General features: G+C 51.4%; 1 protein-coding gene across 1 annotated transcript; it reads right to left on the bottom strand.

The window, feature by feature from the left end:
- Nucleotides 1-4619: 4619 nt before the first annotated feature.
- Nucleotides 4620-13298, bottom strand: LOC105943467 (corticosteroid-binding globulin-like). Its single transcript, XM_012935767.2, has 4 exons — nt 12680-13298; nt 8402-8672; nt 5765-5912; nt 4620-4805 (listed from the first exon to the last, which is right to left on the bottom strand). The coding sequence occupies exons 1-4, from the start codon at nt 13296-13298 to the stop codon at nt 4620-4622; spliced, it is 1224 nt and encodes a 407-aa protein (XP_012791221.2).
- Nucleotides 13299-14335: the final 1037 nt, after the last annotated feature.

Raw genomic sequence — 14335 nt, 5'->3', positions numbered from 1 at the left:
GGGGTGCCAAGCTCCCTTCGGCCTCTACCACCCGGGAAAGTGGGAGAACTCAGTGCCTGCCACCATCCCCGAGCTCGCCTACCCACTGTGGTACCCCTGTGCAGGTTCCACAAAACCCGTGGAGCCCAAATCCTTCCCGCCCCTTCCCTCGGTCGCCCGACTCGTGTGTGAGCACGGCCGTGTGGGTTGCCGGACTCGTGTGTGAGCACGGCCGTGTTGGGTGCCTGACTCGTGTGTGAGCACGGCCGTGTTGATTGCCTGACTCATGTGTTGTGTGAGCACGGCCGTGTTGGTTGCCTGACTTGTGTGTGAACACGGCCGTGTGGGTTGCCCGACTCGTGTGTGAGCACAGCTGTGTTGGTTGCCTGACTCATGTGTTGTGTGAGCACGGCCGTGTTGGGTGCCTGACTCGTGTGTGAGCACGGCCGTGTGGGTTGCCCGACTCGTGTGTGAGCACAGCTGTGTTGGTTGCCTGACTCATGTGTTGTGTGAGCACGGCCGTGTTGGGTGCCTGACTCGTGTGTGAGCACGGCCGTGTGGGTTGCCCGACTCGTGTGTGAGCACAGCTGTGTTGGTTGCCTGACTCATGTGTTGTGTGAGCATGGCTGTGTTGGGTGCCCGACTCGTGTGTGTGAGCACGGCCGTGTGGGTTGCCTGACTCGTGTGTGAGCATGGCTGTGTTGGTTGCCTGACTCATGTGTTGTGTGAACACGGCGGTGTTGGTTGCCTGACTCGTGTGTGAGCAGGGCCGTGTTGGGTGCCTGACTCGTGTGTGAGCACGGCCGTGTGTGTTACCTGACTCGTGTGTGAGCAGGGCCGTGTTGGGTGCCTGACTCGTGTGTGAGCACGGCCGTGTGTGTTACCTGACTCGTGTGTGAGCACGGCCGTGTGTGTTACCTGACTCGTGTGTGAGCAGGGCCGTGTTAGGTGCCTGACTCGTGTGTGAGCACGGCCGTGTGGGTGCCTGACTCGTGTGTGAGCACGGCAGTATTGGGTGCCTGACTCATGTGTGAGCAGGGCCGTGTTGGGTGCCTGACTCGTGTGTGAGCAGGGCTGTGTTGGTTGCCGCCAGGCCGGGTGCTGAGGAGGACCAGAGAATCAGGAGGAGCCTGAGCAAGCTGGAGAAAACTTTTGATTTCTTGACTCGGGTTTGCCGGGGCACGAAGGCCTTCACGTAGGAATCGCGTCCGTGTGGAATTGAACCTGTCAGCCCAGCTCTGGTTCTCCCTGGCTTTCAGCTCAGCACGAGTCTCGGGTCAGCTGCAGAGATACGGGAGAGGGGCCCAGAGCCGTGCCCCTAACGTCCTGGAAGCGGAGAGCAGAGTGTCTCCAAGCCACCTCCCGGGGCTGAGCCAACGAGTACCTGCGTGTCCCGAGACTGAGGGGCCGGATCTGTAGGGCAGCTGGAGCAGCGGTCAGCATCGCCGGGCTGCAGCAGCTGCAGGGCAGGGCTAGAGGAATGGGCTGCGGGGGGTGGGCTGGGGTGGGGTGGGGGAGCTGTGTAGATCAAGGTAGAAGAGCGAGAGTTCCCACGTGCTAAGTGTGAGCCCGCCCGGCCTGGTCCTGCTGGCATTCCCACAGGGGGCCTCCCGCTCCCTCCCGCTGCCAGGGCGGGTGGCCCCATGGGGAAAGCATCCTGCTCCCCCAAATGGGCCAACAAGGCTCCCCCCAGGAAAGCATGCCCACAAGAGCTGTGGGGCTCGGGGAGGGGCAGCCCGCTGGGGTGGGCCCGGGGCTCAGGTGCAGGTCAGGGCCCTGCAGGGTATTTGCATCAGAACCATCAGGAACCGTCCTCCTGGCTCGGGACAGCCCCAGCACGTCCTTCGAGGACCCTCAGCGATGGACACATCCCAAGGCCTGAGCCCTGGGGGTGGTTTCCTTGCTGAGGGAGAGCTGCCGTGGGCTTCTTCTTCCCCCCAGGAGGTCGGCCATTGGCTGAGTGTTTCTGATGACTGACCTTTGTCCCTCCCTTCCCCTGGCTGTGGTTGTGTTGGTCGCTGTGGCTGGGGTGCTGGGCAGGGTTGGCCCACTTGTGTTGCTCACACACATGTGGGTGCGGTGTGCCGGGGTCTCTCGCTTATTGTGGTAGCAAGGCTCAGCCCTGTGGGGTTGGTGTCACACTCAGCGATGCCGAGGTGCTGGGAACCCAGGGCTGGGCTTCGAGTGGGCAGAGGGTACTGTGCCACTGAGCCTCATCCCCGGGCCCAGGGGACCTTTCCTCCCCCAGATCCTGGTTCCCGCTAGGGCTTGGGGAGTGAGTAGATCTCAGTTCTCAGTTTCCTCTGGTGTAGCCCATGCGAGGAACAGGTTCCTGTTGCAATTTTTTCCCTCTTAAAAGACTAACCTGCTGGCCCGGTACCACTGATTTTAAATGTTCTTTATCAAATACTACTTTTTCCTTTTGTGCTTGGGTTGGTCTCCAGATATCCTAACCCACTTCAGCAGTCTACCCCACACGATTAAGGGGTCTGTATGATCCGCAGTCACACACATGCACATATATCCACACACAAGCACAAGCGCGCGCACACACACACACACACACACACACACACATCACCCTCACCTCACCGTTCCTCCCCTTTCTTCTCCCCCTTTTCCCTACATTTCCTGTATATTTGCTTTCTTTCATGGACTTTGTACCATCTCGTCTCTCTCTCAGGAAAATCAAACCACATTTGTTAGTGTTTTCATGGGAAAGCTATTAAATTATTAAACTACTGTAAGGAGAACTGGTCTCTCTGGGATGTTGAGGATGTTGGATGTGTGGTCTTACCCAAGAAGGCACATCTTTCAGAGTGCTTATCTAACCTAGCACTTATAAGGAGTATTTTTATCATTTTTTTGGATCATAGCTTTTGCACATGTCTTGTTTATTCCTAAGTGCTGTATCTCCTTCATTGCTATTGGGCTTACTTTACAGTAGACACTTTCTCTCTCCTGTGTATGTCTGGAGTCTGTCTTTTTTTCGAGGCAAGTCTGTATCTGGGTATTTCGCTTTTGTTGCCTGAGTTTGTCTTATTGTGTATTTTCTAGGATTATGGAAGTTTATTTCGGGTCCCTACAAATAGAGTTTGACTCCTTTCCTCCTAGTGTCCTGGTCCCTTTTCTGTTATTCAATGATACTGTATAAGCCTCCAGAGACATGGCAATGGCAATGAACATAGTGAACAACTCTGAGTTAGTTTTGACCTGCATGGAAATGAATTGAACATTTCTGATTCAGTAACTTGTCACTTGTCACTTGTCTTCCCATTGATCTTTGATTTGCTCGAGCGGGCACCAATAACGTCTCCATGTCACATGCTAGTGTAGCCCAATGATGTCTGCTTGCTCCAGGAACAGAAGAGCCTCAAACCATTCACTCACGGTTTTGATGAAGAAGTCTGACCATCTCGTTGGTGGGCGGCCACATCGTCAGCGTTAAGAAAGATTCAGTAAGATGGTGGTAAAATTCAGGCATATATCCCTGTGTATGGGCTGGAGCGATAGCATAGCGGGTAGGGCATTTGCCTTGCATGCGGCCGAACCGGATTCGATTCCTCCGCCCCTCTCAGAGAGCCTGGCAAGCTACCAAGAGTATCTCACCCACATGGCAGAGCCTGGCAAGCTACCCGTGGTGTATTTGATATGCCAAAAACAGTAACAACAAATCTCACAATGGAGATGTTACTGGTGCCCGCTCGAGCAAATCCCTGTGTATATTCATATCTCTATGTGTATATGTTAGGACATTATGACTATATCGATGTAAGGAAGTCTCCTCCCTCATTTCCCAATGTATACAACATATCCGTTTTCTACATATAATGTTATCTACAGTTTATCTCCCTATTTTGTAGTCCACATTCTTACCTATTTATGTATCTTTGTTTCTATTTCTAAATCTATTTTTTTAGATTTGCATATAGATCTCTGTGCCTACATATCTATTTATGAATCTATGTATTTGTCTACCTATGTTTGTACCTTCCGACCTATCTGTCTCTGTATCTACCATCAACTATCATATGCCTTTATCTCTTTTTGCTTGCCTTATTTCTTTTTAAGTTTCTATTCAGAAACAGGATCGATAGCACAGCGGGTAGGGTGTTTGCCTTGCACGCGGCTGACCCGGGTTTGATTCTTTCCTCCCTCTTGGAGTGCCTGGCAAGCTACCGAGAGTATCCCGCCCGCACGGCAAAGGCTGGCAAGCTCCTCATGGCATATTCAATATGCCAAAAACAGTAACAACAAGTCTCACAATGGAGACGTTACTGGTGCCCGCTCGAGCAAATCGATGAGCAACGGGATGACAGTGACAGTGATTCAGAAATAATTTCAAACTTATGGACGTTTGTAAGAGGAGTTGGGACTCCACACGCCTTCTTGTAGGCTCCCCACAGCACCGACCCAGGCGCGCAGTGAGCCGGAGGAGGAAGTTCATCACTTCTGGGGGGCGCGGACATATTCAAGGCTACTAGATGTGTCCCCTTTCCCTCCAGTCACACAGATTCTCAGCTCAGTGAGAGTTGACGGTTCTTTATTGTAAAGAGAGAGCCCGGGGGAAGATTAGGGACAGTGCTCAGACATGCCCCACGCCCAGTTCGGATGCCCTGGTGGCTCCCCGTGGCCGTGCCTCAGAATGGAGTCATCACCTTGCCCAGGAAGAGAATGCTCTGGGAGACGTTGTCGAGCACCATGAAGAGGAAGGGCCGGTCCACGCGGACGCTTTTCGTGTTGGCCACGTTCGGCCCGGCGCTCTCCGTGGGGGTCTCCTGCTGCAGGCCCTGCTCGCTGATTTCCAGCTTGGCTTTGTGCAGCACCTGTTGGGAGCGAGCCGAGGAGCGGTCAGTTCCTGCCGGGCCCAGCCCCGTGCCACGGCGGGCGTGGAACGAGGGGCCACGGAAATGAGGCTCTCGGACTGTGGGAAGCCGGGAGTGGGATCAAAAGGACAAGGACTTCTGGAGTCAGCTCCTGCGCAGAGCTCGGGTGGGCAGCCGGGGCGGGCTCCGGGGCAGCCTGTGACGGCCCTTATGGGGCCTGCCTGGGTCGGCACCTGGGAGCCAGGGGCTGGGTCACCGGGTGAGGGCTGGGAATGAGGCCTGAGTCAGGCCAAGGTGGGGGGGGGCACCCTTCTCTCTGGCTCTGTGGCTCTGGTCAGTGCCCGGTCCTCCTGAGAGGCCCTCCCAGGGACAGGCCAGCACCATCAGTAGGAGGAGGGGGTCACCATGCATTGATTGAGCACCTGCTGTGTACCAGGCTCTGCATTGATTGAGCACCTGCTGTGTACCAGGGAGCAGTGTGGGCTGCTGCTCCCGAGGTTCCTCTGGGTCATTCTCTATTTTTGTCACCCACAGGACTGCCAGATTTCTTGAGGACAGGAGTGAGCCAGACCCGCCGGGACACCCCTGTGCCCATCGGCAGTGGCCTGGAGAGCTCTTTCGGAGAGAGTGAGTGCAGCAAGGGGCTGCAGTGGGGCTCTCGCACACCTCTCCTCCTCTCCATCCTCCTTCAGGGCTGCCCACGGCCCTCCTGGCCACTTCCTTTCCCTGGCCTCCCGGATGGCACAGGGACATAAGTAACCCCGTAGGCCACCTGCCTGCTGCATGACAGGGATACCCCCTTCTCGGGCTGTGCCCCCGAGAGCCTGCTGCAACCCTTTGAGGCCCAGGACCTGGACACCCACTCAGGGAAAGACCATCGTGGGGCTGCCTGTCACTCTCAGGGTGGATGTGGGGGAACAGCAAGTGAAAGACCACCCCCAACCCCCCAGGACAGTTACCTTTGACAACTTCCGCTTGGCGTTGCCTGTAATGCTAGACAGGTCTGTCTGCTTCTTCTTCAAGTCTACGATGTCCATGGCCTTCATGATGTCCCCGAGGTCATAGGTGCCAGACAGGGAGAGTCTGGGGATGTAGAGCCCTAGAGGCCTGTACGGGGGAAACGGGTCAGATATCCCCAGAGGGACAAGGTATGGCTGTCCATCCAGGGCCTTCCCCCGGAATGACCCAGAGCCTGCCTCTGCGCCGGGACACCCAGAGCAGGAAGAGGTGGGTGTCCCTCTTCCTCTGTCTCTCAGACAGCTCCTCTCAGGGGCTCTGGGGCACACTCTTGTGTCCAGCTCTCCCCTAAGCTGATACTACATGTCATCAGCTGGGCCCCTGGACACTGAGACAAACCCTTGGTCCCCAGCACTTTCTGGCAGGTGGGAGGAGCAGAGGGAGCACCCGCAGGAGCAAGTGTCCCTAACAAGGTCATTTTCACCTGCTGCCCTCTGAAGCCATTTGCTTCCTTTTGCAGTTTATTCTCTTTTCTCTTGTATGGGAGAGGAGAGTTTGGGAAGTTGGCTTAGCTGGAAGGCACAGGGGCCTCTTCTGCTGGGAAGGGAAGGGCCGGGACATTATTTTGCTTAGAACTAAAGCAGATCTGGAGCCTGGTGATGGAGAAATCCTTCTCCGGGGAGTGCGCGGGACAGGGGCTCTCTGGCTGGGAGCGGAACTGAGAAGGACTCTGTGCTCTGAGCTCCTCCCCTCCAGGGGGGCACGTTTGTCCCAAGCCGGAGTCAACAACTTCTGTGTCCAGATCGAGACAGGGGAGCTCACACGCGTTTTCTCAGAGGGAAGCTGGAATCCAGGCCCTGTGGTCTGACAGCCCCTCGGCCTGGCTCAGAGGACCTATGGGCCACAGCAGATGGGGCTGCCCAGAGGGGGCATGTGAGTGGGACCCTCCAGAGTGTGTGCTCGGGGGTGAGGGGTGCTGAAGAGTAAAGGCAGGGGGAGGTGAGGATGGGGAAAGTGAAGCACAGGTGAGGGGGTGAGGAACCAGGGTCTGTCTCTGGGGTGCCTGGACCACCCCAGGATGGAGCAGATTGAATGGGTCCAATCATAGGACAGTGACAGATGCCAACTTTCACCTTGGGTGCTAAAAAAGAATTGCATGAAAATGGCCCTGTTATGGGTTCATATGAACATTTTAGTTGAGATACTTTTGGTGTAGAGAAAGATTATCCTTTATGACTTTTTTAACATGATGGGCAGGGGGTAGGGATGGGAGCAGAATGTGACTCCTGCTGCCTTCTCAGCCCCTGGCCATCTTACACTCAAATTACAGGTTCCTTGGAGGGATGGGGGTAAGGAGGGAGGGAGCAGGTGAAAGGGTGAAGAGGTGGCAAAGGGTCCCTACAATGACCCAAACACAGTCCTCCACCCACCAGTCTCCTGTACCCCCAACTACGCCACTCAAGGAAAGCAGGAATGGTATCAGTTCTAACACTGTGTACCCCAAATCACCCCAAATCGTGGGGACTGACTTCCTTGCCTGTAGGATGAAGGTCAAGCTTCATTCAGACACTTTCTGTCCACAGAGGATTGGGTCAACCTCCCCATGAGCACCACCCAGTTGCTCTCTGAGAGAATGAGCCAAAATAAATAACATCTCAGAATACCATGAAACTGTCGTCTGCACAGTGGAGAAGAGCTTGTTCCAGATGTCCCGGCTGCACTGCTCATGCAGGACCCTTCACTCAGGACAGCCTGCCTCCCCCTTTGGCTGTCCTTGCCTGTTCCCGGAGTGACTTGGGCACCGCCTCCCCAGCCTCCTCCACTTCCTGCCTCCACCAGATGAACTTCATGGCAGGACTAGCCGAGTTCAAAGGCGGCACAGGCTGCTTGCTCTCCTGGGCAGGTCGCCCTTGTCCCATTTTTCACATTTCTACATCCCTTTTCCTTTTGTCCTTATAGAGCTTGGCCAGGCCAAGCTAATTCTCACATCCCCCACTCACACCCTGGCTCTGGGCAGCCCCATCTGCCGTGGCCCGTGTCCTCTGCACCAGGCTAAGGGGCTGTCAGAGCACAAGGCCAAGCTAACACCGCGAGTTCTCCAGAGAATGTGTGTTCTGGTAGCGGAGAGCTGTCTTGAGGTCCCCGTTATGTCTATGCCTCCTTCACTCCCTTGAAATTAGCTGTGTGCTCGGTCCTCAGTCCACGGAAGTATATTGTATGAAGGGGTGATCAGATGAAGGAAGGCGAGTCTCCTGTGGGCCTCCAACAGCTAGTGCCCTCCTTACCTGCATGCCCTAGTCCCGCCCATGGCCCCAGCTCACCCACCACAGGGGCCCGCTCCATTACTCTCACTTATCTTGAACAGATGGAATTTGATTCATCTGAGAATGAGGATCCACCAGCATTTGCTGCCACCTCCAAGATAAGGAAGGGGAAGAGGATGGGAGCGGGGCACAGGCTGGTCCTGAGCTAGCTTGTGTGCAAGAATGTGATAATACAGAGACGTGGTACATTTACCGTACAGAGACCCTTGCCTGACAGGAAGCCCTCAAGTAACTTGGTGTAATCTGTGGACACCGCCAGATGTTTGGGGCTCCAGTAGACGGAGAAACCAGGTACCCGAAACAGGACAGAGTTACCTGGTGATCACGGACTCAGACCACCTCTGAAGGGCGTCCTGGCTCAGAGCCTGGATGACGTTGTCTATATCCTTCACATCCGGGAGGATGAAGTAGAAGGTGCTGTTGCCCACATAGTCCAACATCACTGAAATGCATCCCAGCAGCGGGTCAAACAGGAAGTTGAAGTTGTTCGCTTGGTACATCATGGGCACCTTCACCACACTATCGTCTTTCTTGAAGAAGTCCCCCTCCGTGGTATCATCTGGATGGAAGGGCAGTTTCCACGTACCTGGGAAGAAAGGGAATGATGTCAAGAGCACAGAGCAGGGGGTTACACAGAGCCAGAGTCATCACTCAGCCAGGAGCGGCCCCACCTAAGCTGCTAGAGGCCTGGTAAAGTGTGGGTGCCCAGAGACAGTGTTGGGGACCCCCTGTTTCCAGGTCAGCTGGAGAGGAGCTGTTGTATAACAATGGCTTCTATAGGGAAAGGCAGGGGGTGGGTTTGGAGCAGCTCACTGGGGGGCTGACTCACTACCTGTGAGATGAGACCTTCTCAGGCTTTTCAAGATGCCTCCCTCACCCCAAGGAAGTCTGAGGTCCCAAGGGATGAAGGATCTTGGGTGCTTTGTGAGTAGCTCACCCAAGAAGAAAGGCAACATGGATAAAGTGCCTTTTGTTGTTAGGTTTTCCAACACGCACTTCATACTGTTTCTTTTCCAGAACCAACGAGGCCATATCCAGTTTGGTATCAAATGAGTGTGGGTTCTAACCTCTGCTTAAGGGAATTTCACCTTGAAATTCCACGGGCCAGAAAAACGCATGGAAGACAGTGTAGGAAATTATGCCAGAATATCTGAGAGAGCAAAAAAAGTATTTTAGTGACTTTATTTTTTTTTATGTTCTCCAACAAGGGCTGTGAAAAAAGTCACGCTATCGGGAGCATGCCTGGCAGACCCCACCTCCTCAGTGTCATAGCAAAGGTGCTTTGCTTCACTTCCAGACTTATCCTCTTACTGGGGCCATTTCAGTGGACCACCAACCTACCCAGGGGCCTGAACTCCTGCCTAATCACAAAGCATCAGCATGCAGGGGGACAGCACACCCCCTAAATGCCTGGTCCCACATCCTGATAATAAAGTCTCTCTGATTTGGTCTCCAGGAGCTACTCTGTCTCATCAGTTTCATCCCACTCAATCCTGAGGATGCCAAGAAGCTGAGAACTGAAGGACTGTGCTAAATGCCACCGCGACAGAGCCTGAATCAACCTGTGCACAGGTGTGCAGGCCCCAGCAGGCCCTGGGCCCTTCCCTGTGCTTGTCTTCCCTGAATCTTTCTGCCCAGGTTCTGGTCTTGTCACTGCCTCTATTTGACCATATTCACTGAGCAGAGCGACTGGGCCCCCAAACATCCAAGGATGCCACACTCATGAGTGCACTGTCCAGTGAGCAGAGGAGACCAATGGATTTGTCGGGACACCAAAAATATTTTTGGGTAAACTTGCCCAGACTTCTTGGATCAACCACTGTTGTATATGAAGAATTCCCATGGAACGACACAAAGTTGGAATAGCTAAAGTCATCCCAAGAAAGAACAGAGCTGATCCTGCCACAGAGGCAGGCAGGTGTTAGGGGTAAAAACTAGGGAAGTTGATGGTGGGAAATGTGCACTGGTGGATGGATGGGTGTTGGAACACTATATATCTGAAACCCAACCATGAGAAACCTTGTACCTATGTATATCACTGTGATTCAATATAATTTTTTTAAAAAAGGAACATGCTGGAGATATACAACTCCTGATTTTAAACTATACTACAAAGTTGACATAATCAAAACTATATGGGACTAGCATACCTACAGACAGTCAGACCAATGGGACTGAAATAAATCCCTGAAACAAGGCCTCTCATTGTTAATATTTGCACATACTTGACAAGGAGCCAAGAATACTTAATGGGAAAAGATATCCTCTCCTATAAATGATTCTGGGAAACAATATTCCCATGCGAAGAAATGATTTGGATGCTTAATATACAGTGCCTAGAAATTAATTCAAAATAGACCCCCTTCCCCAAAGTAAACCGAGAACAGATGCCATAAAACTACTAGAGGTAACACAGGTTAAAGACTCCTTGACATTGGTTTGGCATATTTTGGATATGATAACAAAATTACAAATAACAAAAGCCCTACGATAATGCTGAGGATAAAAAACATGGTCTCTGCAGGGTCAATCTCTCCTCTCCACCACTTTCAAAGAAGGAGACCTCTGCCATGCGTGTACCCCTCCTTGCGTTCAAGAGCTGACAGAGAAATAGCAGAAGCAGAAGAGGGGGACATGCTGAGTCCCCTCACGAAAGAGCAGGGAGGGAAGGTCAGTTGGTAATGCAACGGGGGAGGAGAAATGGGTGCAGGTGTCTTTGTTGGGGGTCACAGTTGGGCTCACCTTTAATGCTGACAGACAGGTGTTTCATGACTTATAATTTGTTTTCCTTCTCAACTTCGCATTTCATTTCATTATTTTATTTGTGGGAGCCTCCCAAGAGGTGCCTAGGCTACTGGAGGCTCCTTCAGTGATTCTTAGCCAATCAGGAATCTCCTGGACATGGTGATGAATGAGGACACAGTGCTCATTCTGCAGGGAAATGCCCGGACTCAAGGAGGGAGTGCTGCTCAGGCTCAGCAGCGCTAGGGACGGCCCAGACCTTACTCGGTGCCTGGACGCTAAAGGTCTGCAACCGAAGAGGCCTGAGAGCACGTGTGATGTCAGCATTGAACCCGGGTCTAAATCCCTGTACTATCTCACAGCTTCTTATTTCTATTTTTTACTCTATTTTTTAAATCTGCACATCTTTAAAATTATTCCTTGATTGGAATCGACCCATTTTAGTCTGGAGTAACAAGTTTCGCCAAGCTGATTGTCAAAATATGGTGTTGACAACACTCAGAGGTTGTGTTGGAAAGGGAAAGATTTGCTTTAGTGGGAGGGTTACATTTTTATGAGAGTTGAAGGGTGGGAAGAGCCATTAACAGTCACTTTGAAGGAAGGTCCAAGTAGAAAGGAAGCTGATGGCACCCACTGTCTCCAAAATATTCATCTTTTAACTCCTGGGACTTTTGAATAAATTATCTAATGACCAGTATTTAAGGGTGCCAAAACACTGACCTTGAGATGAGGAGATTATTCTGCGTTACCCAGGCTGGTAGAACCTAATCACAAGGTCCTTGAAAGTGGAGGAGGAGGAGGGCAGGAGGGATGGAGTCAGAAAGGAAAGTTGAATAGACAAGCAGAGACCAGAGTGATGGGATGGACGGGGAAAGGGGTGGAAGAGACTGAGCTGCCTTGGGTGAGGACCATGCTATAGTAGCTTAAGTAGAATTAAACTTACTCTTTGTTTTTTGTTTTTTTTTGGGGGGTCACACCCGGTGATGCACAGGGGTTACTCCTGGCTCATGCATTCAGGAATTACTCCTGGCGGTGCTCGGGGGACCATGTGGGATGCTGGGAATCAACCCAGGTCGGCCGTGTGCAAGGCAAATGCCCTACCCACGGTGCTACTGCTCCAGCCCCTTAAACTTACTCTTAAAAGAAGGGCTTTTAAAACTTTTTAATTGAATCACTGAGATAGACCCTTACAAACCTGTTCATGATTTAATTTCAATCTTACAGTATTCAACACTCATCCCTCCACCAGTGTACATTTACCCTCGTCCCCAAGTCATCAGGTAACCAAACTTACCAGGAGAGGAGGGACAGCTTATTAAAAATAGAAAATTTAGGACTTTTCCCAGGAGACTCCTTCATTAGGTCACTCTGGAATCTCTCATTTTAACAAGTTTCCCTGGACATTTCTATGAATGGGCACTTTGGAAAAGCCCCGTGGAAAAGGAACTGAAGTATGGTTGAAGCAGGACTCGGTCAAAGCTGACTCTGCTTGCAGGAAAAGTGGTGCAAGAGGGCTGCTCCACCTGTTTCTTCCCGTATTCCCAACCTCTGGTCTAGCACCGGACTCACACCCAGCCCAGCCTTTGTCTGTAGACTGAGGGGCTGCCAGATGGTTTGGATCCAGGCCTTGAATACCTTTGGGCCTTGAACTAGCCTGTAAGAGTTAGAACATATTACTCAATTCTTCTTGGCACCCACCTTTCTATCAGGATCACAAAGAACATCTCACATAGGTGCTGTGTTTTTGTGGGATCAAATACTGCCCTAAGTGTGGCTAGTGTTTGGATGGCGGTAACTGTTTTCACCAATAGCAAAGACAGGGTCCTATCAGAATGGGAAGGTAGAGATTACCTGTGAAGGAGATGTAGTTGACCAAGGTGAGGAGGGCTGGGTCCTTCAGGTCTGAGAGCAAGTCTGAGATTTTCCCCTGTGTTTTGCTCTTGATATATTCATTAATCTGATTGCTGCCTTTGGCCCAGTTTTTGAAATCTATAGGCACCTTCTCCAATCCATAGTAGTGCTGGAGGTCTTCTGAGTATAAATCCAAAAGCTTCAGGCTCTGCTTGAAGAACAATGCATTTCCCATGTTCATTTCTGAGTTGTCATCGGACTGCCCGAGGAGGTGGTAAAGTTCCTGGAAGCTCTGGTGGATCTCAGAATCAGGGATTTCACTGTGGTTGAAGCCAGAGCCCTGAAGGATCTGGGTGCCTGTCTGGCTATCAGCACCGAGGGCCAACATGGACAAGGCCATGGAGACGCTAATAGGGGAGAAGATGATATTCTCATCGGGAGCCACACTCTGCAGGTACTGGAACAGGTTAAAGGCAAAGTCAATGTTGTTTGGAGCTAGTTTCTGATAAGGACTATTGATACTCATGTCCTCATTGTCCTCATGGATATCCTGAGCCTGGACGGTCCCAAGGCCACTGGTCATCAGCAGGAGTAGACAGGTGTAGAGGGTGAGCAGCATTGTGCAGTACGGCCAAGCCCTGCCAAATCAGAAATGCTCGTGAGATGATGTGGGCCTCTAGGGAAGTGCTACATATGCAATGGGAGAAGGAGAAGGTCTCATTTAACCAGGATTAATTTTTTTTCTACATGAACCGTGTGATCTAGGACAAGTCAGAAGTCTGGAACTCAATTCCATACTCTAAAGTTTATTAATATATTTATATTATAAAAACTATGATCGATCAGGTACTTATCAAGAGCTCTGTATGGCAGGGATATTTTACTTATATTCACATTTAACCTTCAGCAACAAACTAAGTAGACATGATTATTCTGATATTAGTAAACAGATAGAGTATCTCATGAAGGTTGAATTTCCATGCAGCTGAATTATTCAAAGTATTGAAAGGAGGCCTGCCAACCAGGAATTCTATATCCAACAGTACAACCCAACAGCGTCCTTCAATGAAAATGAGGGAGAAATCAGACCTGCCCAAATAAATAAAAACTGAGGGGGTTCATTATCACTAATATGTCCTGCAACAAATGCAGTAGGGAGAATTTCTGGCTGAAATGAGAGGACTCTAGAGTGACACGTAAGTTGAAGAAATGAAGATCCCGAGGCGTAGTAAGTGCATAGACCACTACAAGACTTCTGCACTCCACTGGAGCACTGTCGTCCCATTGTTCGTCGGTTTGTTTGAGTGGGCACCAGTAACGTCTCCATTGTGAGACTTGGTGTTACTGTTTTTGGCATATTGGATACGCCACGGGTGTTATCGTGTAGGATATTCTTGGTAGCTTGCTGGGCTCTCTGAGAGGGATGGAGGAATCAAACCCGAGTCGGCCGTGTGCAAGGCAAACTCCCTACCCGCTGTGCTATCGCTCCAGCCCAGCTACAAAAATTCTAGTATTATAAATTTAGCTTGTAACTCCAGTTTGCATTTTATATTTGATTGTATGATTGCATATATGATGCCTTAAAACAATGGTTATTCTATATTTTTGGAGAGGTAACAAGTAAAATATATAATTTGTGTCTTAAATGGGCTGGAG

This window comes from Sorex araneus, chromosome 3, assembly GCF_027595985.1.
Source record: "Sorex araneus isolate mSorAra2 chromosome 3, mSorAra2.pri, whole genome shotgun sequence".
Lineage (NCBI taxonomy): Eukaryota > Metazoa > Chordata > Mammalia > Eulipotyphla > Soricidae > Sorex > Sorex araneus.
This window is presented reverse-complemented; position numbering and strand designations above follow the sequence as displayed.